Raw genomic sequence first — 25,475 nt, forward strand, 5'->3', positions numbered from 1 at the left:
TGAGTGGCGGCCCGATGAGCAGTCCGTCGACGCCAAACCCTCCGGGCTGAACCCGTCGAACCTGACCCCACCGCCGCGGCGCCGCCGACGGCAGCGAATCCCAGCATGCTGCCGACGACAACACAGGGCTCCTTGTTGAAGTCGCACGGACCAGTAGCAGCGAAACACGACCAGCAAGGATCAACGACGGCAGCAAACCACCCCTGTCGCACTGCACACTCAATCACAAGGTGACCGCCCGTCCCTAATCTACTCCTGACACAACGGCAACAGCAACGCGCACGAAACCCAGCAGAAGTAGTAGTGACAGTACTGTTACCATGTACCAGATCATTACCCCTGCCAAAAGGGAAACGATAACACTGTTCTTCCAGCGACGAAAATTTCAGGCTTGGCTCTCTCGCGCGCTGCGAAATCGTTGTCCAAGTTAGTAACTTCAGACTCTCATCATTGGCACTGTATATGTAATAGGGTGATGCATCTGCAATATTTGATCCATCGATTTGCATGTGAGATCAATGCCTCAAGGGGCCCTGCGTCGTCGTTGGCAGCATGGCTGCCGCCGCCGGCGGCGGCGTGGTCAGGTTCGACGGGTTCATATACCGGAGGGGTACCGCAGCATGGACGACTACTACGATACGCTTGACGCCTTCCTCTTCTACTTGCCGGACCCGGAGGCGGGAGCGGGGCGGCACTGACGCACTGTTCGATTACACGCGAGGCGGGCTGCAGTTTGGCGTCGACGGACTGCTCATCGGGCCGCCGCTCACCGCCGTGATGGGGGAGTTCATGGGCCCGACTCCAGCGCCGGCGACCTCTGCAGCGCGTCTGCGCGTGGTAACGGCTCGGGCGATGAGGCCGGACGGGAAGGAGAGCCTGCTCGACGAAGAGAGGAGGAGAAAGAAAAGAAAAGAAAATAATCACGCTGATATGTGGGTCCCACATAAAAGTGACTCAGCTGATTAGGCCACGTCCCTTAGACATGTCATCGAGAACCACCTTTAAAACCAACAAGATAGTCATTCTACACCGGTTTTAAGGGTCGATATCTGGTATTGTGGTTGAGAAATATTAATTAGATTAAACCCATATTTAAGGGAGCCAAAGTGAACTTATTCCAAAGTAGTTTCATCGTCTGTCGAAACAGGCCTCACATTCTCACCCAGCCTCTTTGGTCATCACTGCCAGAAATAGGACAACGACGATCCAAAGCGAGAAGGTCGCGCGCAACTCGCCACGAACGAAAAGCACCCCTTTTACACAGTCGAATCAGTTTGTTACAAAGGAGAAAAAACCGCAACGTTCGATCGACGAGATCCAAATATTAATCCCACACAAATTAAAATCCAATCCATTTTCCAATTCCACATTCCATTCCATTCCCACATCGATCGGTCACTGCACTCGCGCTCTCTTCGGACACCGTACGCACGCAGCGGCCGGCCGGCGACGTACGGCGAGATCGGTGATTCGATCGATTGGGGGCGAGGGCCATGGCGCGGTCGAGCGCGGACGACATGGAGCTGAAGCGGTCGTGCGAGGCCGGGATCCTGAGCAAGGAGAAGGACCGGGAGACGGTGGTGATGTCGATGCGCGTCGCCAAGGGCCGCGGCGTCTGGGGCAAGGCCGGCAAGCTCGCCTCCCGCCACATGGCCAAGCCCCGCGTCCTCGCCGTCACCAGTAAACCACATTCTCCTCCGCCCTCTCTCTCTCTCTCTCTCTCTCTCTCTCTCTCTCTCTCTCTCTCTCTCTCTCTCTGCTTCGATTTCTCATCCCATCCATCCATATCCATCGATTTTCTCCTGCAGCCAAGAAGAAAGGGCAGCGCACCAAGGCGTTCGTCCGGGTCCTCAAGTACTCCAATGGCGGCGTCCTCGAGGTACACTTCTTAATTTCCTTTTCAGACATCCTTCCTGTCCAGATGATCCATGGTTGATTCGATTATCTGAATATTGATCCATGGATGGATGGATGGATGCATGCAGCCTGCCAAGGTGTACAAGATGAAGCACCTCTCCAAGGTGGAGGTCGTCCCCAACGATCCCAGCGGCTGCACATTCCTCCTGGTAAATAAATTTATTAACACAGTTAATTGATTTCTTTAACCTTCATCGATCCGAATCAATCACTCTTTAGCTGTTAATCTGACAAAATTAACCTGGCACATATACATATATATTTTTCAGTACTCAGAAAAAGAGAAACAAATACATGTGGGTAAATATATATATATGTATATCCCACATCTACCTGAACCATGTTATTTAATTTTCCATTTCGTGTGTATTATTAGGGGTTTGATAACCTCCGGAGCCAGAGCGTGTCGCCTCCCCAATGGACGATGCGCAACAAGGACGACAGGTAATTAATAGACGACGGGACAGGCGATGAAATTAACATCACTTCAATCTGCGCTGCACTCTGTATACGTAGTACAGGATTATCTTCAGTATCAATCCTCTTCGTCATCTCAGGTTAACAATTGTTGCAGGAACCGCTTCCTCATGTGCATCCTCAACATGTGCAAGGAGATATACGGTGCCATTCCAAAGGTTGTTGGCATGGACGTTGTGGAGATGGCTATGTGGGCAAAGGTCTGGTCGATCACCACCGTTTCATATATGTGTGTCTTTTTTATATATGCTCGTGCTAATAACTTGAAAAAATAGGCACAAAACACACGGTCCTCATTCTGTCAGATGCTAGGCTGTGTTTGTTTGTTACCTTTCCCAATTCAACTCTCTCGTTTAACGCTTTTTAAACTACCAAATAGTGTGGTTTTTTAAAAAACTTTCTATGCAAAAGTTGCTTTAAAAATTCATATTAATCCAACTATTTAAAAATTAGCTAATACTTAATTAATCATGTGCTTGTGAGTTACTCCGTTTTACGTGTGCATGAGATTAGTTCCCAACTGCAACTAACTAACTCAGCATAAGAATGCTACTCATAGAAGCAACACTTTTTAGGCACTGAAATTTCATTCAAATGGGCCCTTAGAATCCTCCAAAGCCAACCAAAAGCCTAACTCGTAAGCGGGCATCTCATATCCTAACTCATATTGTCTTTTAAATGGGTGGGTACGGTCGGATTATAACATTCTCATATCCTAACTCATATTGTCTTTTAAATTCGGAGCCAAGGTACAGGTAGTACCGGATAACATATCCCTCATCCCATATCATATCACATATTATTTCCTTTGAATTGTATTCGGGAACATATATTAATTTGTATCTCTAATTTATAGATATTAAATATAGTAAGGAAATTAAAGTATTAAAAGAGATACTTCAAGAAAAAATTATATAATATTACATGTGAGCACGTAAAATAGTAATTAACCAATCATTTATCATACTTTTAGGTGGATTTATAATAAATTTTCATACATATCCTAACGCAAAAACTAATCGGCGAGGCCTCTCAATATTGTCTTATTGCGCGACACTGCTTAGATTCATCTGATTGTGCACGCTGCTTCATAGTCGTTCGATCGTGGGAGTAGTGAAGAAGCCTACTACACATGCATGCTTTTTTTTTCCTATTAGACATGCATGTCTTTTTCTCGCTCTTATAAAGTTTTCTCTTAAATTACGTATGCAATTTACAATCCGATTACACCATTGTATTTGTTGCAATTAAATCTTCACAACAAGATCTTACATGATTATATTACGATGAAAAGATATTTATATTTGTAATTACTTTTATTATATACGTAGGTTAGTTTTATCATATATATATAAATTACTTTTAGATTTGACTAAATTACTTTTTATACATATGCTCTAAGTTGAGTAGTTTTATTGTTATTTTTAGTCAATTCTATAATTTATGGACTTTAAATTTATTTTTAGATAGACCATATTTTTCGCCCTGCAACGAATTCTCTTATCCGTATCCTTGAAAAACTTACTTCCATTTTATACTAAGTTACTTTTATGATTTATGTAAATTACTTTTAAACTTTATTAAAATTTCTTTCATAAATACATTTACTTAAAAATCTTCTCTACACTTTACTTGTGACTCTACTCTATATTGTTTCTTATTTTAACCTAGTCAGAATGTAATTACTTCTACTACAGATAGTTACTTCTATTGAATGGTTAAATTACTTCTACAATTTAAATAAATTACTTTTATATTAATATGTTTGAATATATTCAATATGGATCTTGTTTTGTCACATATACAATAATGTAAATAGATCTTAAAAATAATATGTGATTTGAAAGATATAAGTTATTAAGAGGTCTAAAAGTAATTTGTGTATATGATAAAAGTAGCTTACATATATAATAAAAGTAATTTACAACATAGATATTTTTTATCAAAATATAATCATGTAAAATCTTGTTGTAAAGATTTATTTGCAGTATACAGTTGGATTATAGATCCGATAAGTAATTTAAGAGAAAATAATATAATAAGAAAAAAAACATGCACCAGTAGCAACCATGGAGGCACATGATATGATGGTGTGTCGCCCTTGGTGGGTGCTCAAATGCACGATTCCTTTTCCGAAAAGGCAACACGTGTGCAGGGGAAAGACCGTTTTTTTTTTAGAAATAAAGTGGTTCACTGGTTAGTGCTAATGTGTTACCACGCATTGATGTAGTCACGTCTATATTATAATCCATAATTTTCTAATAAATTCGGAACTCGAATAGTATCGGATTTTTTTCCATATGAGGCTTGGGCCGGGCATGGGATCGGAAAATACCCGCCCCATTTTCAGTGGCAACGAACAAAACAAAAAGGAAATCGCGAAGGGAAATAAATTTAAGCCAAAACTCGGAAGTAGCAACGAGAAAAGTGAGGTTTTCAAGGTTCGCAAGGGATCTGTGGCGCCGAATTCCAATTTCATCTGGCTTGCCAGATGCTCCCGTGTCTCCCGCCATTCCAGTCAAATCCCACCCACGCAGCAGCAAGCAATGGCAGCGAGCGCCCACCTGCCGGGGAGGGACAAGCGCTTGGGCGGCGGCGCCGTTGTCATGCGGATGCGGAAGAGCTCCCCCCGTCCCCCACCTCGGGACCGGATCCATCGAAGGCACGACGCTCGCTGGAAGCCTCTTGAACAGCCGACCCATGTTGCGCCCGCCCGGCGCGGTTGTTGCCTGGAAGCTGTTCGACGAAATGCCCACTAGAGCAGAGCAATGGATGGAATCGTTTGCTAGATGAGATTTGCTTGCGGACGGATTTTGTGGCAAAGCTGTTTTGCATTGTCGAAATTTTATTTTCACCTCGGTTCGTAGTGGTATATTTATAGTTTATATATATATTTTTTCGAATGTTGTTTTCAGCACTAAGGTTTTACCGGTAGAATTTTATGGTAGAGAAACAAATGTGGGGTGAGCATTAATGCCTGCTATCCAGGACACATAATCAATAAACTTCATGTTAAAGTTGCACTGGTTTTATCCTTGTTACATGCTCTGACAGTTTGATTGTGCTACGATATATGTTTGCCAAAGGATGTTGCATTTTCAACTAATAGGCTCCCATGTTTATTTGCATGTGTTAACCATCAGCTTTCAATCATATTGCAGGATAATACCACAGTAAAGGTTACTCAAGTGAGCACGAAAGATGGACCCATCGAATCACTAGTAGGAGAGGCTGACTCGCAAGTTGCCATTCAGAAAGACTTGGTCTTACAGACGGAAGATGAGGATACTGAGGCTCTCCTTGACACGTAAGTTACTGAATCGCTAGTGAAAAGGTTTAGACATATGTTCACTGCTGTCGGAATGCAGATATCTGTCTTTTCAGGTAAGAAGATGGTAATGACACTGGTATTTTTTCTCGTACAGGTATATCATGGCCATTGGTGAAGCAGAGGCATTTTCAGAACGAATGAAGCGTGAACTCGTGGCACTTGAATCTGCAAATGTTTATGCACTTATGGAAACTGAAACCGTGATAGAAGAGGTAGGCAACAATCCAACCATTTCTGTGCTCTGTCAAATGCAGTGTCATTTTGGTGGAAACCAATTGCAGAATTACTATTCCTGCTTTTATGTCCGTTATCAAGGCAATAGCTCACCTTTTGCATTATTGAATATTGTGTCCATATCATTTTGCGCATTCTTCTGTATCTTGCATTATGATGGGCATACTCAAAAGTGTTTGCTTATTGAACACTCTTTTGCTTCTCTGCTTGCCCCTTGTTAGGAGTCAGCTTAACTATCACATAGACATTGTAATGTTACCCGTACAATCATTTGTGATGCTTTTCAATTGTCTCATCAGAAGAGATGCTAAAAATTAATTAGACCTGAATGTCTTGAAAAGCAAGTTCCCATCAGGTAATGCAGCATTCTAAATCAATGTTTTAAATAACGGGCTAAGACGTTTAGCAGTTAGCTTCTCAAACAACTATAGCGGGCTAAATGGAGCTATAGCAGCTAAATTGTACATGAGAACAAATAGCTAGAATCCTTCTCAAACAGCTGTAGCGGGAGATTTAAAACCCTGATTCTAATTAGGCTTACCTTGATGCTAGTGCAACACCATGGTCTTGTTTGCTAGAAATTATACATATTCATTTTGTATGCATGGAAGATCCATATCCCAATGGCCTGTCTCAGCATTTTTATACTAGTGCAAAGTGCGCAAGAAAAATAACTGCTAAAACCTAACAGATACTTCACCCTGTGAATAAACTTCTTGACAGATCAGTATATATATTCTTATTAATCGCTTTAAGTTATCTGATTTTTTTTTTGTATCTGGACCTGGCTTTAATTGGTTATACATGTTATTATTTTTTCCATCAAACAATCCAAATGTTAACAGCTGTAAATTTGAGATATGCAGGTATTGGAGGGCTTAGAAATAGCTAGTATATGTGTTGAAGATTTTGATGAATGGCTTGGTATTTTCAATGTAAAGCTTAGGCATATGAGAGAGGATATACAATCTGTACGTTTCCGTTTACTTCTGAATCCATATTTCCGAAGTGTCTTCTTCAATTTCTCTATCTTCTTTCAGACAGTTCTGAAATGAAAGCACATTTTAAGATTGTCTAAACAGATTAATCTAAAATGGAGGTTATTCAAAATATTTGCAATTCTTGTTCTCACTAGATAAAGTATGTAATTCTCAATACTTTCACTCTACAACCTATGCCATTTTAACCGTTAGGATGTTTAAGGTTCACATATGCTTCTCTCTCACACTTATATGTGATCATTGAAGTTCTAATGTTATATTCAGCCATGAGACTGCTAAAAAACAATAGTTTTCCTGCTTTTCCAAACCAGCTAAGTTTTTCAATGCAACTACGTTTTGTTTAAAACTATTTCTCCAAAGCATGCTACTGCTGCTTAATGATCCAGAACAAATTCATGCATTTCAGTAATGCAGATCAAATTCAGGATGTATCAAAACCAGCTTATGTTTCTTTGGTCACCTTAACGTTGAATTTAACTAATTGCTGTCTTTGGTTTTGCAGATAGAATGGCGTAATAACAAGTTAGAGCTACAATCTGATAGTAATGTGGCATTGATTGATGAGCTTGACAAAATGCTCGTGCTCCTGCATATACCACCTGAGGTTCATTACCTTTTAGCTTATTTATATTCTATTTCCCTAGATGATTTGAAATTATGATATTTATGTTATATATTGCATTGTAGTATGAGGCATCTTTAACTGGAGGTTCATTCGATGAAGGCAACATGGTTAAGAACATTGAAGCTTGTGAGTGGTTGACCAGTGCTATAAAGAACCTAGAAGCATCGAATCTGGATCCCATATACGTGAAATTGCGTGCTGTATGCTCTCTCTTTTCCTTTTATCATATTTAACCTTGTTGATAGTATACTTGCTATTTTTTCCCTTAAGACACCCATGCCAAATATTAATCCCCTAATCTTTTAGATATGGGTACATGAATTAAGAAAATGAATGACCTTGTCCTGTAGTTTGAAAATGATACTTCATTTATTAATGGGGGATACCATGAAATTAGCAAGGGATACAAGAGGAGGGTCAGGTGCATCAAATTACTGTAGCTACTAATATTTATAGAAGAGTGAAAAGTTTAAAATGATTTACTCTTGGAATTGGACTATTGGAGAGAGTAATTATAATGACTTTATATTAAGCTGACATTTTTGAGAAGATTCTCCAGTTTGAGGTCGTAAAAAGGAGAGGTATGAATTGCAACTGCACTCCCTGTCTGCATATCTATGCGCCTTTAACCAGCCAAGGGGAGGTGCAGCAGGCGTGGCTGTCCGATGGCATTTTTGTATTGATTATTTCGGATGGTTTGGAGGAAGTGTTTACCAATTCTTCGTTAACAATCCAATCATTTGGTTCCTTCGTTCTGGTTAACATCCAACTTGATTTGCCAGTTATTGCACGCACTGTCAACATGAGCGTGTGCCAATTATTAATCAATCCATGGTACCACAGTTTTACACAAGGGATTGTACGGTTAATCCCCAAGAGGAAGGGATGGGAGGGGATTGAGGGGGGTTTATTTCACACCTCAATAGGTGTGAAATATATATATAGTTTTTGATACTGTCAAAACAATAATTTGACTCAGCTAATAGCATAATATTCAATGTCCACTGAAATTCATTCAGGTAAGGGAGAAACGTGCAGAATTTGTACTTCTAAAGTGCACATTTGTGCGGAGGGCATCCGAGTTTTTAAGGAATTACTTTCCCAGTTTGATTGATTTTATGCTAAATGACAAAGGCAACTTCTCACAGGTAAATTTAGTCTAGTAATTGCAGATTATTTAACTTTAACCGGATCATTTTTCTCAACATAATTCCTTTTGCTTTCAGAGAGGGCAACTCCAGAGGCCTGACCATGCTGATATGAGGTACAAATGCAGGACATATGCCCGACTTCTACAGTTCATCAAGGTTACATGCAAGTTGTCCTGTTGTGAAAAACGATACCATTTTACAAACAGTACTGTTATGGCTACAATATGTGAAATTTTGCACCATATTCTCATGCTTTATATTATAATTTTTTTCTAGAACCTGGACAAGAGCTGTTTGATGCCTTTACGGAAATCTTACTGCCATTCTCTTAACTTGTTAATTCGACGGGAGGTACAATTCTTCAAAACCTTTTTTCAATTATCATGATATATGTTATGGCATGGCGTTAGACCCAACCTATTATGGATTGAGCACAGTTGTGGTTCATTGGAGTATGTGCTTTATATGCATGATGACAGCATGAATATATGGTAGATAGTACCAACTTGCTAGTTGAACAAGTTGCACCAACATATAAAACCACACATTTCAACCAGAAAATCTTCAGTTAACCTACATTTTCGTCCTCATTCCATGTCTGCAAGCTTATTACATTTAGCATGCATAGTTCATAGCCTCTTTTGTGGCATCTAGTATGGAACTATGGACCTATGCAGAATAAATGGGTGCATGGGAGAGATAATGAATGGAATCTTTTGTCCATGGTACTATGAACTGTACACTCTATAGCTCCTTGGGTTAATTGGGCCAACTCCTTGGATTAATTGATTATTAAACCGGCTGATTTTTTAGTGAACTGGGAATTAAACCGCATGCATGTCCAGTCTTTCTTTGCAACCGGACAGTGGCAGGCGCTGTTTCCCTTTTTTTCGGTTGAAGCGTCGGTCTTGTCCGGTTTTTTCAATTATGCTGACCACATGTCACAGAGCCCGTAACATCAATCTTCTACTGCCTCTTTTGGCGACGCAAAACTTACCAGTGTAATGTTGGGGTCGGTCATGTTGCCATCCCAACAGAACTCCGTCAGGTACTGCAGCAGTGCAGCTAAGACTGCCGTGCCAATTTAATAATGAAAATTGACTTTTTTTTTATGCCATGCGAATGTATATGTACAGAAAAATAATTCATAAATCGGCTTTAGTTTTTCTACAAGCACATAACAAGTTATGCAGCAATACAAAATCTGGAAATAAGCAATACAAAATCTGGAAATAACACGTGCATCTCTTTTATGCAGGCTCGTGAGTTCTCCAGTGAACTCCGTGCTGGTTCAAAGGCATCGAAGAGCAGTACACCATTATTTGAGGGTCCTGCAAATGCAAACCAGTCGATTAGTATTACCGATACTACTGCAGACGCATACTGCAAAATGATTACGGTTTTCATTCCACTGCTTGTTGACGAGGTTTCATTTGTCTGATGCAATTTTTGTGAATTTTACAGTGCAAAATGCAGTTTTGTTTACAATTCAATTTTCTCTTGATGGATATCTATGATGTAGAGCTCATTCTTTGCACATTTTATGTGCTTTGATGTTGCTGCGCTAGCTCCGTCAGATGAATCAGATAACAATAATCCTGTTGCTGTTTCAGAACCTCCTGGAAGCAGTGCCAAACCAAGTAATATAAACCACCAACTGTTAAACTAATAGTGCTCCTTGCATGCTTTAATTCTTCTTGCTTTCAGTGTGATGTAAATTTAACATCTTATCTTTTTTCCAGTTAACAGTTCAGCTGAGTTGGGAGTACTAAACCAATTCCTTCAAGAGTTGCTTGATGGTATTCAGGTTGATATTTTTGGCATTTCCCTTTGTAAATTGGACAGTTATCCTACTATATGAACTGTTGAAATGATAAAATGAAATCGCTGTGATAGGAAATGGGGCTTCACAAGTTCACATGTTTTGTATCTTATATTTTTCAGGAGGACTTCTATGCTATAGTTGACTGGGCATTCAAGCTAGATCCATTGAGTTGTATATCAATGCATGGCATAACAGATCGCTATCTTTCTGGTCAGAAGGCAGAGGTTGCAGGATATGTGCATGTTTTGCTAGATGACTTGGAGACTAGAATATCCATTTTATTTAGCAGGGTCTGACTCTAGCACTAGTTGTTTCATTTTTTCCAAAATTGGAACACTTAATTATTCCTTACTAGTTCATTTTCTTGGCCAGCTCAGTTTGTTGATGATGCCTGCTACCAGATTGAGAAGTATGAGCGCAATGTGCGGCAAATTGGAGTTGTACCCTATATTCCGAGGTCCATTGTTATGGTTTCATATTATATGCACAATAGAATAATCCACTGTGGTGTTTATGTAATGTGCATAGTCCAGGCTTGATGGATATTAATTTAGTTTCATTATTTCATATTATATAGGTTCTCACAACTTGCAGCACATATGGAGCAGTATATAAATGGATCCAGGGATCTAGTTGATCAGGCCTATACAAAAATTGTAAGACTTTGTAGACTGGATCATTTGTTTGTTCTCAAATAAGTACCTTTTGTATGACCTCAGTTACATGGTTAGCCACTGACTATTATGAAAAATAATTCCAACAAATACTTTTAATAAATTCTATGAATTTCTTCTTTACGCAGATCTCAGTGTTCTGTGACTTTTTTTTATGAAAGTTAAATATAATCATAACCCTATTTTAGTCATTAAATTTTTTTTTTCTGAACAGGTGACCATTATGTTTGTGACCCTCGAGAAAATTGCTCAAGTGGAACCTAAATATGTTGACATTGTACTATTGGAGAATTATGCAGCTTTCCAGCACAGGTTTATTCTATTTCTTATTCTCTTTGTTCTCCTGTTTCAGGTGTAGTTTACCAGAGTTGGGTAAACTTCATCTTTTACCCTCGAACTCTCAGTGAAGTCTAATTTTCACCCTCATCTATGAAACACTTATATGTCACCCTAAACTTTCAATACCGCAAACTTCACCTGGAGACTAATTTTAATGGTGGTTTGAACTATGTCTAAAGTGGCAACACGATTTAATGCTATCGTGGCCACTTACTGTGACTCCACATGCCACATTTTTTCCTCTCATTTCCTCACACAGTACAGTGTTGAAAGAGGGAGATGCAAAGAGGAAAAATGATACAGAACATATGATATGTGATGCAATATCAAGTTAGGAAAAAATAGCAATGCTACTCTTAAGATTGCTAAAACCACCACAAAAAAACCATCACGGGACGAAGTTTGTCTGGTTTTTAAAGTTTAGGGTGAAAAATTACCAACTTTGTAGTTTAGGGTGAAACTTCGACTTTGATGAATGTTTTTTGAAGGCCGAAAAAAAACTTTACCCAACAGAATTTGCTATACTTACGAGGACCTAGTGGCCTGTACTACTCACATTAACTTGGTACATGTTGTATGATATGCAGTCTGTACGATTTAGCAAATGTTGTACCAACACTTGCTAAGTATTATCACCAAGCTAGTGAAGCTTATGAACAAGCTTGCTCACGCCACATCAATTTAGTCATATATATCGTAAGTCATCTGTATATCCTCATGGTTCAGATTTTTGGTAGTGCCATTTATTTTATTCTGTCACCACTAAAATATTTCTTTTACAGCACTTCGAAAAATTATTCCAGTTTGCTCGGAAAATTGAGGAACTAATGTACAACATGAGCCCTGAGGAGGTAACCCATCACATTTGGTTGTGCATTTCAGTTTCAAAGGCGATATCATTGAGTTATTATCTTCTTCGGGACAGTGCACCCACAATATTGATCCTTTTTCGGACTATGGTCCATTTCTTGAAGTTTGAAGCAGATACCTGTTCTGGCAGAGGATTCAAGATAATTAGATGAGATGACCAAATACTTAAGCCGTCTTTTGTTGAAATAATACCACCGAAATATTGATGGTGATGAACATATGAATTTCTTATTTTTATTTTTTCAAGATCTATAATAGGATGAACACTCATATGTGCAAAATGCCCCTTAGATTTGTTTGGCCAGATACACTTCTATTCCATTAATTACATACATTTTTCATAGTTTTATGCATTGAAATTTAAAAAACAGGGGACTAGTTCTCCATGATTTTTGTTATATTAGCATACTGTGATGCCTAATTTTTTTATGGATGCTTCATATTACATTATTATACAGATACCTTTCCAAGTTGGAATGTCGAAGGTAGACTTCCGTAAGATGTTGAAGTCCAGTTTAAGTGGTGTAAGTAAACAATATAATCATTTTTCCCCTTTCTCATGTTTTTTTTTTTTGAAATTTTCTTTTACTACAGCCTCATATCTGTCTCTGCATGTCCCTGTTTCATTTCACAACAGCTTGACAAGACAATCAATGCAATGTATAGAAAACTACAGAAGAATATTACGGCTGAAGAATTACTTCCTTCTCTATGGGATAAATGCAAGGTATGTTCTCATGTCACTTGAAATAGTAAACTACATGGGTAAACTATTTGCATTCTGTTTACAATGCAAAGGAAATGAAATTCAATGCCGTCTTGTTAAGGGAAAAAATATAGTTGAGACTTGATAGTTGAGACATGGAGAATGTTGGGAGTTGATTAGATTAATGCATTGTTCAACTTCAAGCAGATTAGCATACAACAACTTATCTAAAATATTAATAGGACAAATCCTTTCTCTAACTTCTTATCTTAAATATTTCTTATGTCTAATCGAATCAAACACCTAATCATGAACAGCATACAGTCACTGGTACTGTTCAAGCAAATGGATGTTAATTCCTGCATATAACAAAAATATTTTGTTTGCTCTTACAGAAGGAGTTTCTTGACAAATATGCAACCTTCCTCAAATTGATTTCCAAAATATATCCCAGTGAAACAGTAATTTCAGTGAATGAAATGAAAGACACCCTAGCTTCCCTGTGACAACTTTGCTCTTGGAGCACGTCTACAAGGTACATGTTCTTTGATTTTTGCTGTTGTGCTTTTTACATATTAGTACCATTTGTACTTTATTGTAGGATGTATCGCATAATTATTTTATCTTTTTGGTCAAATGTATGTTTGAAGAAAATACAATTGAATTTGGTATTCACTAACATTATTTTGTCTCTTTTCAAAGACAGTATATAAGGCTTCTTTAAAACATATCAACTTTTTACCTGATTTCATCAGAACTTAAATTGTTTGCTATGAAATACCTATATGTAAATAAGTCCTGAATTAGTGAAGACTGAACAAAAGAATCGGCCATGATTACCAAATGAAGTGCACTGTTTTTTCAGTACTGTTTCAATACAATAATAAAATGTGGTTATTTTTCACCTGCCTATTCTGATTTACAGAGCACAGCCTTGAAAACCATATAATTTTTAGGACTTCTAATATGTGCACGCTTGCTAAAATAATTGAACATATGATCATTTGAGCAAACTGGTTGAGTTTTTTTTGACACTAGAAGAGAACTGTAATTTGGTTGAATTTTGTCTCCAAAGGAATCTAGGTTCTGTTTTGAAATAAACATACTAGTTATTTTTTCGTGTGCGTGTTTTAGTATAGCCATGCTTGGATGTGTTTAAAAGGTCTTAAAATTTGGAGGCATAATACATGAAGGGTATTTTAAAGGACATGAATCTTTTGGATGATGTTTTGGTTCTTTTTTTCTTATATTCGCTTTGAGTGCAGCAATTATGTTTCTCAAAAAACTATCAGTGCCATCTTCTCGATATTTTAAAACATTTTTGAACCATTCTTAAGGCATTTTAGGTATTATTATTAAGTCTGCCAGGATCAGTGGTGCTGTAGTGCGATTGATCAATTAGTTTAATGTTCTAAGTGAGTGTGGAAGATATGTAGTGACAAAGCATTTGTAATAGGTGGTATTCAAACACACAACGAGCACAACATGCATGGCTTTATCGTGTATTATGATAATGATTTAAGTTGGAAATGGCAAGAATATGAAAACTGAACTTGAAATGTATTTTGCATTGAAGAATGGCAGTTAGAGCATCTCCAACAGATGGCTAACAGCAGTCCCAAAACTTCATTTAGAAATTAAGATAAAAACCAGGCCTCCAACAGGTTCCCAATTTTGCCGCATTCCTAATCCAGGTGCCAAATCGAGCCAAATTTTGGCACCGTTCCACACTCCCAATAGAGCCAGCGCAGGAGAAAATTGGCCATCACGCAATCTCGTGGATCCTCTTATCTCCTCGCTCTCTCCGAATCCGCCACCCGCCAAGGCCTCCACGGCCAACTAGCCTGCTGCTGCTTCCCTGGGCACTGCATCGGAGCTTGCTCCAGGCCGGGCTGCCGGCCTCGTCGACCTCCTTCGGCCTCTTCGCACCGCCATATCGGGTTTGTCCGCTGCACCGTTCCAGCATCGGGGTCGCTCGCTCGTCCGCAGCACCCAAGTCGCATCGAGGTCGTAGGTCGTAGCCCTCACCTCGTCGATCGCCGCATCAGGGTCCCTCGTCCAATGCACCTGCACCGCATCGAGGTAGTCCATCTTTGCCGCATCCCCTCCGTTCTCCCTCATCAGTGAGCAATCAATAACTTTCATTTGCAGTTAGCATATGATTATCAGTAGAAAGTGCCTGAGATTGAGAATGAGAATAATCATTGAATAATCTTGGTCTGAACCTTGGCTTTTGAGGCCGAAAGATTTAACATACTGGATTGCATTCTAAGCTGCATTGCTTTCCATTGAGTTGATCTGGATGTGGATTTCCTGCATCAAAGAAAACTGTATTTGTTCAGATTGGTTTAGAAATGTTCAGCAATGTTGTGCTAGCTAGCAATTTAGAAATTTCCAGAAATTTTCTTTCAGATTAGTTCTGAAATGTTCAGAAATATTTGGTCAGACTAGTTCAGATTATGTCTTGAATTTATATAAGTTCAGACTGTTGTGCAAGCTATGTACGCTTTTCAGATGCACATCTACAGTCGTACAGAACTTTACAAATGTAGTGACCTAGCAGACTATTGCAGTTTATTGGTCATATTCTTTTAGAGGATTTGTCAGAAATATTGTAAGGGCTAAAGGGCATGAAAATTGGTAGAGCCCCTGCGGGGTTACTTTCAGTTTCGGTATTATTGAGCTGTATACATGTGCTATCTATACAGTAAATCATCAGTTGTAGCTAGCAATTCCACTATAAAACATGTGTCAACATGGCACATTCTTAACTTGATGCAATGCATGTGAGGTACTGATCAATAGTATTCAATTTTGTAGGCAGATGCTCACAAGAATACTCATGGGTTATGACTTTTGTGATTTCTGTGAACTTGTTCTTCAGTTGCAAGAAACAAATGATCAGGCTGATATTGCCTCCTTGATTACCCCAATTCTTTTATTTGTTTGATTACGAACAGAATTCCGTGGAGTGCAGATTTTTGTTTCAAGTGCATGACAATTATTACAGTGTACTAGTGGCATGACATTTGGTCTTGTTGCTTACTAATTGTGTTCCTTTTTATTTTGCAACTTATGTGACCTTGAGCTTTTGAAGGGATGAAGAGGAGAGAACAGGAGATACCAGTTTTTTGTGGCAATAGTTGTTGAAGTCCAGATTTCCTGGGAGTTGTTACGAATTTTTATGCTTCAGAAAAATAATATTTGTTTGCATCTACATGAGTTTTGCTATGCAAAGTTTCCCTTTCGTTCCATGAATTGTTCGATAAGTATGACCCAGTAGTTTGTAAATGAGGTGGAAGGGCGCCTGGCGGAGGGCTGGAGAGAAGAGGCAACAGAGTATGCTATATATACTGGTGGAGAGAAAGAGAGCACTAAGGCGATCATAGAAAAATATTAAGTTGAGCTAGCGAGTTGAATACTAAAGTCTTATGATGCCAGATTTGATAGAGGAGGCAAGTATGTTGCGAGATCCCATTTAACCAATGGGGGTTTTTGTTTTCTCTTACCATTCTTAAGAAGGCATCCGAAGGTATCATGGTAGTAGTATTAGAGATATCAAAAATTTTAGAGAGAATCTACTACATACCACTGACTTTAGTCTAGTTTAACAGAATGCCACTGTTCTATAATATATGCCATCACTTTTTGCTTAACTTCCATCATCATCAGTTATCCTCAGTTTGTACTGTTCATCTTTTTCTAATGATCAAAATACCACTAGGGACAAAAATCCCTAAAACCCAATTGCCATGCCCTGCCGCTTCAATAATTTAAATGTATAGATGGAAATATATAATCATGCTCTCGTTGGTTGTTACTTGTTCTGGTGAAAGCACTCACGCGTATAGCTGGAAAATACGGCCACAATTACACGTGCATGCAGGCTATATCCGCGTCCACAAGCCCATGGCGGCCTACACGGTGACCTGTTGGTTTGCTCTGGCTGTTAGCTAACAGAAGCATGAGTAGGTGCATCCAGCACGTAGGTAGAGATGGTGAGCTTTCCTGGGAAATACAACAGGTACCTCGAGATAATGTGTCTGACAGTAAAATTTCTCATAACCAATAGTGTAATGTGACTACTTTTAGAGGCAAAATTTTGTTGGAAATAGCATATGGTTTCGCCATTTAGTGAGAGGACATGACACTACTAGAGAAAAACATGATATTACTAAATCCCAATTATATGTCAAGGCTATGCCCTTACAGTTAGTGGCGAAACTCACAATAAAAATTATCGGAGGTTCCTTACATATCATAATACATATAATACTCTAATTTTTAAATTTTAAGTATCAATATAGTTAATATAGGCTTAAACAATTAGAGATGGAAATTCTACTGGTCCGGTGACCCCGGGTACCTGATCCCGAGTAGTTTAGTGTAGGAACGTCCCTGCTTACAGTGCGTTCATAACCACGAAACATGATGTATAAATCATGTTTTGGGCATAATGGACGATGGAATCATTTATCAAACAACTAATAGTTTGCACCTGTGTTGAATGCGTCAATATGTGTATTAACTTCGTGGAGGAATGAAGCTTTTTTAGCTACATGAGACGGGTGAAAGGTTATAGAGTATACAAGAACAATAGGCAAAAAAGGGCACACACATTATATTACACTTATTATTACACAGATCTTCTATAACACAGATAACCTAAATCTGAAATTGTGACAAACAGGAGGATAATGTATATTTTTTTACGGCACTGAACAACTCATAGGAGGATGGTGCAGGACGCAGGAAGAAGAGGAGGTGGGTACAAGAGACAGAGAGACAATAGGATGTTGCAGCACTGAAGTTTGACACCTCGCATCCTTGTTTGGGTGACCCCACACTCTCCTGACGATTGATCCACGCCTCTCCTTTCTTGATGTCTACCATTCCTCAAGTTAACTGTTAACATCTGATGCTGTAGTTCCCAGCATCTCCTCCTGTGTCACGCCCTGAAGTTCCCCTCCTTGCTTTAAAATTCATAAAATAAATCGTCCGAAGAAATGATTTAATTTAACCTAGAGCTAACTCCTCAAATTAATACATACAAATAATAATCGGAATCGGCATGTGGAATTTTTCTTGGATTCTACATGTCAAAATGTGCTAACGAGATTTGTAGTGGAATTTCCAGAGCCTTGGAAATAATTTAAGCAATTAAAATTGAGCACAAGCATTAAAGAATCCCTGGAAATCCTTTTATTTTCCTTTTTCCCCCCTCTTTTCTTCCTTTTGGGCCGCCGGCCCATTCCTTGTCCTCCCCCTCCCCGAAGTCCATCCGGCCTCCCCACCTCCTCCCGGGCGCCGACAGGTGGGGCCCACCTGTCGGGTTCGCCCCTAACCTCCAGCCGGAGGGGCGGCCTCCCTCCTCAACCGCCGCCCCGCCCTCCCCGCCGCCCCGGGCCACGTCGCCCACTCCCCCACGCGCCCCGCCTTCCCCGCGCCCACGCCCCACACCTGCTCACGCCCGCGCCCGCGAGATGGCCGGGATTCAAATTTGAGTCCCGCCTCTCTCTCTCTCCTCCCCCACATCCCCACTAACTCCGGCAAAATCGAGCCCCTCCCGGCGACGACTCGCCTCCCCGCTCCTATTTAAGTACCTCCGCACCTCCCTCTCTCTTTTTCCTTTTGTCGCCGCACTCTCCCGAGCTCTCTATCACCACCGCGCCGCTCTCCCCTAGCGCCGCCGCCGCCGCCACTCTCCGACCGTGCGCCGCCGCCGCTAGCGTCGTTACCACGCCGCGCAACCACCGCCACTAGCTTCGCCGTTGCGAGGGCTACCCTGTCCAACGCTCGGTTGACGCAAATGGTCGCCGTAGCTCCGTTCTTCTCGCGCGCCGGTGAGCACCACCATTGCCCCCGCCTTTGGCCGGTGAATCCGCTCGCCGTGGACCACCCTTCTCCCTCTAATCCCTCCCATATTGTTCCTTAGGTGGTCCCGGAGCTCGTTCGCCCGTCGCTGTCATCCTCCCATCGCTCGTCGTCGCCGTTCGCCGTCGCTCCTCCCCCGCGCCGGCCGAGCCCCTCGGTGAGGATCGGTTTCCCTCCCTTCCTCTCCCTCTCTCTCTCGCGTCGCCGCATACCGCCGCTCCCCGCCGCTCGCCGTCTTGCGCCGCCAGTCACCGCCGATGTCCGTGCCGCGCCGCTGCACGCCATGCCCGGGCCGGCTTGAGCCACCCGTGCACTGCCCAGCCGCGAGCCGCTGCAGCCGTCCGATCTACCGCTCGGTAGATCGGGGCCGTTCGGCTGCCGCCAGCGTGGCCGTCCACGTGGCCGCCACGTCGGCGCCACGTGTGCGCCACGTGGTGCTCCTCTCCGCGGTCCCGTGGACTCAGTCCACAGTAGACCGGCGCTTTGAGTCTATGACAAGTGGGGCCCATTGTAACACCCTGAAAATTCGACCGACAAAAATCTAAACTCTAAAAATACGGATTTTCAAAAACTTTAAAAATTAATTGCATCATGCCGATCCTATTCGCTTATTTTATTTGGATTTGATCTCGAAGTTTACTAACCGTGAGTAAAGAATAGTTAATTAGGAATAAACCATAAAAACAAGTTGGTAAAATAAATATAAACTAAAATAAAGATTAGGTGTGGATAGGAATAAATAAAATATTATCGCGACCGTATTTGGATCAATTAAAATACGATGGAATAAGAGTTAACCCTAATTAAAAAAAACTCAAATAAATCATATAAAAATAAAAATGGGTAATATTAATTTTAAGTGAATCCATTAGTCGGAATAACACAAATGTTGAGTAAAATTCATGAATACAAAGATTAGAAATTATAGAATCAAATTTATAGGGGAAATAGACTAAAAGTGGAATAAATAAGAAAATGCACTGTTCATTATGGCGAAGGTGTTCGATCGCGTCCCTAGCCCTAACCCCTCCCCTGCCGCTCGCGCTGCTCGCCCGCGCGCTGCCCGCCCGCCGCGCCGCCGTCGCCATCGTCGCCGTCGCGTCGCCGTCGGCCTCGCGCCCCGCGCCCGCGCGTCCCATCGCCGTCGCGTCGCCGCTGCCGCGCCGCGCTGGTGTCGCGTCGCCGCCTCACGCCGCGCGCCGCCTCGAGCGCCGTGCCGCCCCTGTCGTGCCGCGCCAACGTCGCCGCGCCGTCGCCATCGCCGCCCGTCCATCGCGTCGCCGCTGTCGCGCCGCGCGCCGTCGCCATCGCCGTGGGTCGCCATCGTCCCGCGCCTCGTGCCGCCGCCGTCGCGTCGCCGCTGCCGCCCGTCGCGTCATCCCGAGGACCGTGCCGCCGCCTCGCGCCCCGCGCCCGTGCCGTCACGCGTCGCTCGCCGCCATCCCGTCGCGCCGTCCCATCGCCGCCCCGTGCCGTGCTGCCTCGCGCCCCGAGCCGCCCGCCCGTCCCATCGCCGCTCGCCCGTCGTCTCGCCCCGTCGCCGCCGCGCCGCGCTACCGTCGCGTCACCGCCCGTCGCGTCCCGCCCCGAGCCGCGCGCCGCCGCTGTCGCCGCCGCCGTCGACGTCCCGTCGCCGTGCGTCCCGTCGCCGCCTCGCGCCCCGCGCCGCCGCGCCGACGTCGCGTCGCCCCTTCCATTCTCTTTCCTTCCCCTCCTCTCCCCTATAAAACTCCATCCCCTCCTCCACCCCACTCCATTCCCTCCTCCTCTCCCTCTTCCCCTTCTCCACGCACCGCCGTCGTCGCGCCGCCGCGCCGCCGTTGTCGTGCCGCCGCGCCGCCGTTGTCGTGCCGCCGCGCCGCCACCTTCGAAGCCGCCGCGCTGTCGCCCCGGAGCCGCCGCGCCGTGCGTCGCCGCCTTGCGCCGCCGTCGCCGTCGTCGCCGCCACCGCCGCCGCCGGTGAGCCGCCTTTCCCCCTTCGCGTCCACCGCCGTCGCCGCTCGGGTAGGGAGAGAGGGAGCCGAGAGGGAGAGAGACAGGGAGGAGCCGGGTGGAGGAAGAAGAAAAGAAAAGAGAGAAGAGAGAGGAAGAAGGAAGGAAAAGAGAGAAGAGAGAGGGAGAAAAGAAAAGAAGGAAGAGAAAAAGAAAAGAAAAGAAAAGGAAAAGAAAAAGGGGGAAAAGAGAAGGAAATAAGTAGGAAAAATTAGGAGAAATTTAGGACACTTAAAAAAAATATTAGAATTTAAGTATAGGATTAACGAAAATATAGTATTTGCAAAATAATGCTATAATCATAGATGTATTTAAAAACTAAACAATTAGGTGAATTATATAGATTATTGTAGATTGTTTTTAATGATCTCTACAAATGATCAATTCGCGGTAGTAATTTAGATATAATTAATTAGATGAATTCTTATAGGCTATTATAAATTATATTTGGGTAATCTCTATAAGAAATCGATTCACGATAGAAATTCGGATTTAATCACTAGGAATTTTAGACGTATATTATATTTAATCATTTAGCCATAGACTAAATTAAATTGTATAATATTATAAGATAATTTTAGGATTCCGTCCGATGTTTAGCTCGCAATAGAAATGTCTAACCTATTATATGGATATAATGCTCGGTTAGATTAAATTAAAAACTTATGACAACAAAATATTTATACCCGCAAAATAGTTTGAATCGAAATTGGGTTTGCCTTAGTTCGCGAATAATAAAGTTAATATAAAGAAATCGACTTTCGCATTCGACCTTTATTTGGATTTATTTGGATTTTAATTTGAATTCTAACCAAATTCAAATCAATTTTCGCACGTAACTATAGAGCCCGAGGGAGTTGCGGATCCAAGCGAAGGTCAAGACCCGCAAGACATTGAGCAAGGCAAGTCATCACTATTCCTTGAACATGTTGATCCCAATTGCGAAATTATTTTGTTTACAAATAAAATTGCATGCAATGATGAACATCCTACTTGTGATTATGCCATGCCTTGATTATTGTTTGCCCTTATTCCTTCGTAACCATGTTTACGTATGAGTCCCTAGTCGTCAATTATGACAATTGCTTAGAAATGCTATTCTAGAATTATGCATACTCATATTTATCAAATGCTATATGCTTGGGCAATTACCTTTGGGAAGGTAATTGAGATGCGGCATGTGGAGACATGAGCGCCACATTGCCATGATATTGATGACATGATTTGTGAAAGGAAAAAAAAAATAAAACTAAAACAACTATTTTCGACTGGGGCGGACGGAGGATTTGGGTGGTATCTGGAAAAGGCTAGTACCGTCCCCGGTCAATTAAGGACCGAGCCATGAAGTTAAGCATGAAACGACCCCCGTACAACCGTACTTCTCGAATGGGTATAGACCTAGCGGATTAGATAGCCGAGCGGAGGCAGTATCCCTGCATAGATGGTTCACCCCTGAGTGAGGCAGGTGCGCTACGATGGGACAGCCGTTGAGGTAGGGCCGAGAGGCGTGCCCTACATCGGTGTCGCCATTGGTAGGACTGCCATGAGTGTGTGAGAGAGAGAACTTAACTTGAACTATAATTTAATATGTGTGTGAGACTTCTCTTTCCCGGGAGCGCCAGAACTCCTCTCACTGCTAGAAACATGGACACCTAGAGTGCATGAGGATTTAAGTTCATGGAGCGGGTACTGCCAATGCGAGGTTATCGAAAAGCTTTGCCGTGACGCGTCTCATGTGTTGGGACGAGGCTCATGTGTTGGGCAGTTGCGGAGTGCGGGTAAAGTGTACATCCACTGCAGTGTGAGTAAACCAAATCTATTCGAATAGCCGTGCTCGCGGTTATTGAGCACCGGGACATGTATTACACTTGGCTAGACTCTAAATTCTTAACCTGTGTGGGATGGGATATTGCATGATGATTTTTATGCTGATGGAGCCACTTCCTGAGAGGTGGGAATGTGGACGTCCTCAGAAAACCATAACGACTCGATGGCGGGAAGCTATCCTTGGGATCACAATGGATGGTGGACAGAACCGTCATTGTTTAATATGAACGCTGGTACTAAAATTTGGTTAGTCTGTGCTAGGTCTTAGGCTTGCGAAAAGAATTACAAAACTGGCTTTGCGCAAAGGAACCATAGCTATCCTTTGAATACCCCTATCATGTGCATTTCTTGCTGTGGTGGCTTGCTGAGTACGGTTGGTACTCACCCTTGCAAATATAAAATTAATCAGAAGTGGGAGATGAAGCTTCGGAGGATCCCTATGCCTACTACCAGGAGGGAGATGAAGACGATGGCGCTCAGTAGGTCTTAGTTACGGTCGTTGCCTGTGGCAATGGCATGCCGCTGCCTGAATTCCGCTGCCTCATCTATTTCTGCTTTTGGATGTATTCCGGACCGCTTGGTTCGATGATTTAAGAGAATGCCTGCGGGCTTATGATGTAATAATTAGCACTAGACTCTCGTGTATGTGCTTTTGGTATTTCAGCTATGAACTCGTGTGTACCAGACTACTTGATCCAGGGAAATGGTACTGTTTACACGAATGATTCCTGTTATAGAAACGGGGGTCCACACCCATCTGTCGGCGCCACCCCTCCCCTTTGATGATGTCAGCAGGGACCTTTATTGCGCAATAAAATCCATTAAGGCCTTTTCTTTTATAGTAAAAACACATTTAATCTTCTAAAATTCATATCTAATTCATTCGAGCTCCGATTAAGTTCATTGAAGTCTCAGTAAATTCATAAAAATGCATAGAATCCATTAAAAATGGTTTTGTTTCATGTTTCAGTAGTCTTATAGCATATTTTGCCTGTGTGCTTTGTTTGTCGTGTAGATCTCGGCCGTTTCGTCGCTCCACGGTTTCTCGAAGACGTTGTTGTGGTCTCATCAGTGCGAGAGCAAGGCAAGTCATGCATTACGATTGATAATATTGTACCCAATTTACAAATGTCCCGCATTTCTATTAAATGTTGCATCGTTTTACAATATCATGTGGGATGGGTCTTACTACTCAGCCATATATTGTTTACCTTATGTCATTGATAACTTGGGTATCAAAATGATTAGATGTTGGCTTAGGAAATGCTTAGCCATACTTAGTTCAACTAGTACACAAAAGGAGAATCACATTAATGTATAGACTTTGATTATTGGCATAGCTTTGGATTAGTGCCACCGCAATGGTGTTAGTTAATCAAAATACACTACATGGTGGGCTGTGGGTGCATGGTTTTGCTAGTCGTGCCCATGACAATTAAGGACCGGTTCGCGGGATGCCTTGGAAGAACTTATCATACTTACCACAAGCCAGCGTGGGCAACGGCTGGGCTTATAGTGTAGCTTTCCTCTAGCCAATGTACCCAGGCGAGGGTGGGCATGATGGAGTTGGGTTGGCCGGGGTGTCCGGTTGATCGGCTTCCGGATTCACCGCGGCACGAAAGGGGGGCTGCCCGTTGCCTGCTGGGGACGGGGGTGAACTCTAAGGTGTGGTGCGATCGATTAGAGTGGGTTATGCGAAGGGTCCTGTCACGGCCTCTTTCTGGTATGTCGTGGTGGCATGTCGGCACACGGTAACGTGTCGTGGGGCTGTGTCTTGTGGGTACAGTTGTACACCTCTGATCAGAGTAAAACTATTCGAATAGCCGTGCCCGCGGTTATGGGCGGTCGACCAGATTCACCGTGATTAGTCTCACCCCTAGTTTAGCTTAATGAACTGGTGTAGTTCAGGTGGTTGGTGGGGCCTGTTGCAACGTGGTGTAGCGTTGGACAGTGATTGGTTAATATTGATTAATTGCTACAACTGTTTTACTGCTTTCAACTACTGCTTTTAAATGCTAGCTTTATGCAAATGAACCTCTAGCCTCCTTTGGTTATACCCTGCATCATAGTACTCAGTCTTGCTCTCTTTTCCCCCACCCCAGAGTTCAAGTTCTTCTCAGTTGGAGATGTCTCGAAGGAGTTGGTTTCGTCGCTGCTGTCAAGGATGCCTGTGGAATGGAGTCACCTCGCTGCAGGAGTCAAGTCTTCAGGCTTAGCTCGCTTTTATCCTTTTCCGTTGCATTTGTAATCTTTTGTATTTTTGTAAGATGTGGATCTGTATGTCAACAATTGTCGTTTGTGTACCTTGGCTGGTCCTGGACAGGGGTTTAATGCACATTCAGCTTAGAAATTCTGGTTCGTGAATTTCTTTGCGTGACATCCTGTCCCCATGAATTCATCTCATAATAATCTCTTCGTTTCAGTTCTTTCTTATGTCTGTTCTTCAAGGGTAATGCATTGCTGTGAGGGATCATGTATCTTCTATATATGGGGGAACAGGGCTATCCTAGCCGCGGTGGATGTTGCACGTATTTAGTAGGCAATATTATGATACTTGATGGAACATGCATGGCTATCTTATCCTTTTCATGTACTTATGAAAAATCTCAAATTAATTTGCAGTTGTTGCTGA

At 42.3% G+C, this 25,475-nt stretch overlaps 1 protein-coding gene across 4 annotated transcripts; it reads left to right on the top strand.

Moving 5' to 3' along the window:
• Positions 1 to 1,248: 1,248 nt before the first annotated feature.
• On the top strand, positions 1,249 to 16,953 carry LOC127754979 (exocyst complex component SEC3A-like). 4 transcript variants are annotated; one of them, XM_052280594.1, is made up of 26 exons: positions 1,251 to 1,680; positions 1,809 to 1,879; positions 1,986 to 2,066; positions 2,294 to 2,361; positions 2,492 to 2,594; positions 5,556 to 5,701; positions 5,820 to 5,937; positions 6,826 to 6,930; positions 7,463 to 7,564; positions 7,648 to 7,785; positions 8,605 to 8,733; positions 8,812 to 8,892; positions 9,013 to 9,087; positions 9,995 to 10,162; positions 10,259 to 10,376; positions 10,479 to 10,543; positions 10,681 to 10,851; positions 10,939 to 11,018; positions 11,139 to 11,217; positions 11,450 to 11,547; positions 12,162 to 12,270; positions 12,357 to 12,425; positions 12,903 to 12,968; positions 13,082 to 13,171; positions 13,546 to 13,685; positions 16,248 to 16,953. In XM_052280594.1, the coding sequence occupies exons 1-25, from the start codon at positions 1,494 to 1,496 to the stop codon at positions 13,654 to 13,656; spliced, it is 2,628 nt and encodes an 875-aa protein (XP_052136554.1). In that variant the 5' UTR covers positions 1,251 to 1,493; the 3' UTR covers positions 13,657 to 13,685; positions 16,248 to 16,953. The 4 variants fall into 4 exon arrangements, with proteins under 4 accessions (XP_052136556.1, XP_052136554.1, XP_052136555.1 ...); XM_052280595.1 differs by lacking the exon at positions 16,248 to 16,953 and adding an exon at positions 14,607 to 15,961; XM_052280592.1 differs by having other exon boundaries at positions 1,252 to 1,680; positions 15,971 to 16,948.
• The last annotated feature ends 8,522 nt before the right edge of the window (positions 16,954 to 25,475 follow it).

Source organism: Oryza glaberrima, chromosome 11 (assembly GCF_000147395.1).
Source record: "Oryza glaberrima chromosome 11, OglaRS2, whole genome shotgun sequence".
In the NCBI taxonomy this organism is placed as follows: domain Eukaryota; kingdom Viridiplantae; phylum Streptophyta; class Magnoliopsida; order Poales; family Poaceae; genus Oryza; species Oryza glaberrima.

What these genes read in the sequence shown, in the direction of transcription:
- LOC127754979 (XM_052280594.1), top strand. Translation starts at nt 1,494, where the DNA reads ATGGCGCGGTCGAGCGCGGACGACATGGAGCTGAAGCGGTCGTGCGAG. An exon ending in GCGGCTGCACATTCCTCCTG is followed by an intron (nt 2,067 to 2,293) that starts GTAAATAAATTT and finishes GTGTATTATTAG; the next exon opens with GGGTTTGATAACCTCCGGAG. An exon ending in ACTGAGGCTCTCCTTGACAC is followed by an intron (nt 5,702 to 5,819) that starts GTAAGTTACTGA and finishes TTTCTCGTACAG; the next exon opens with GTATATCATGGCCATTGGTG.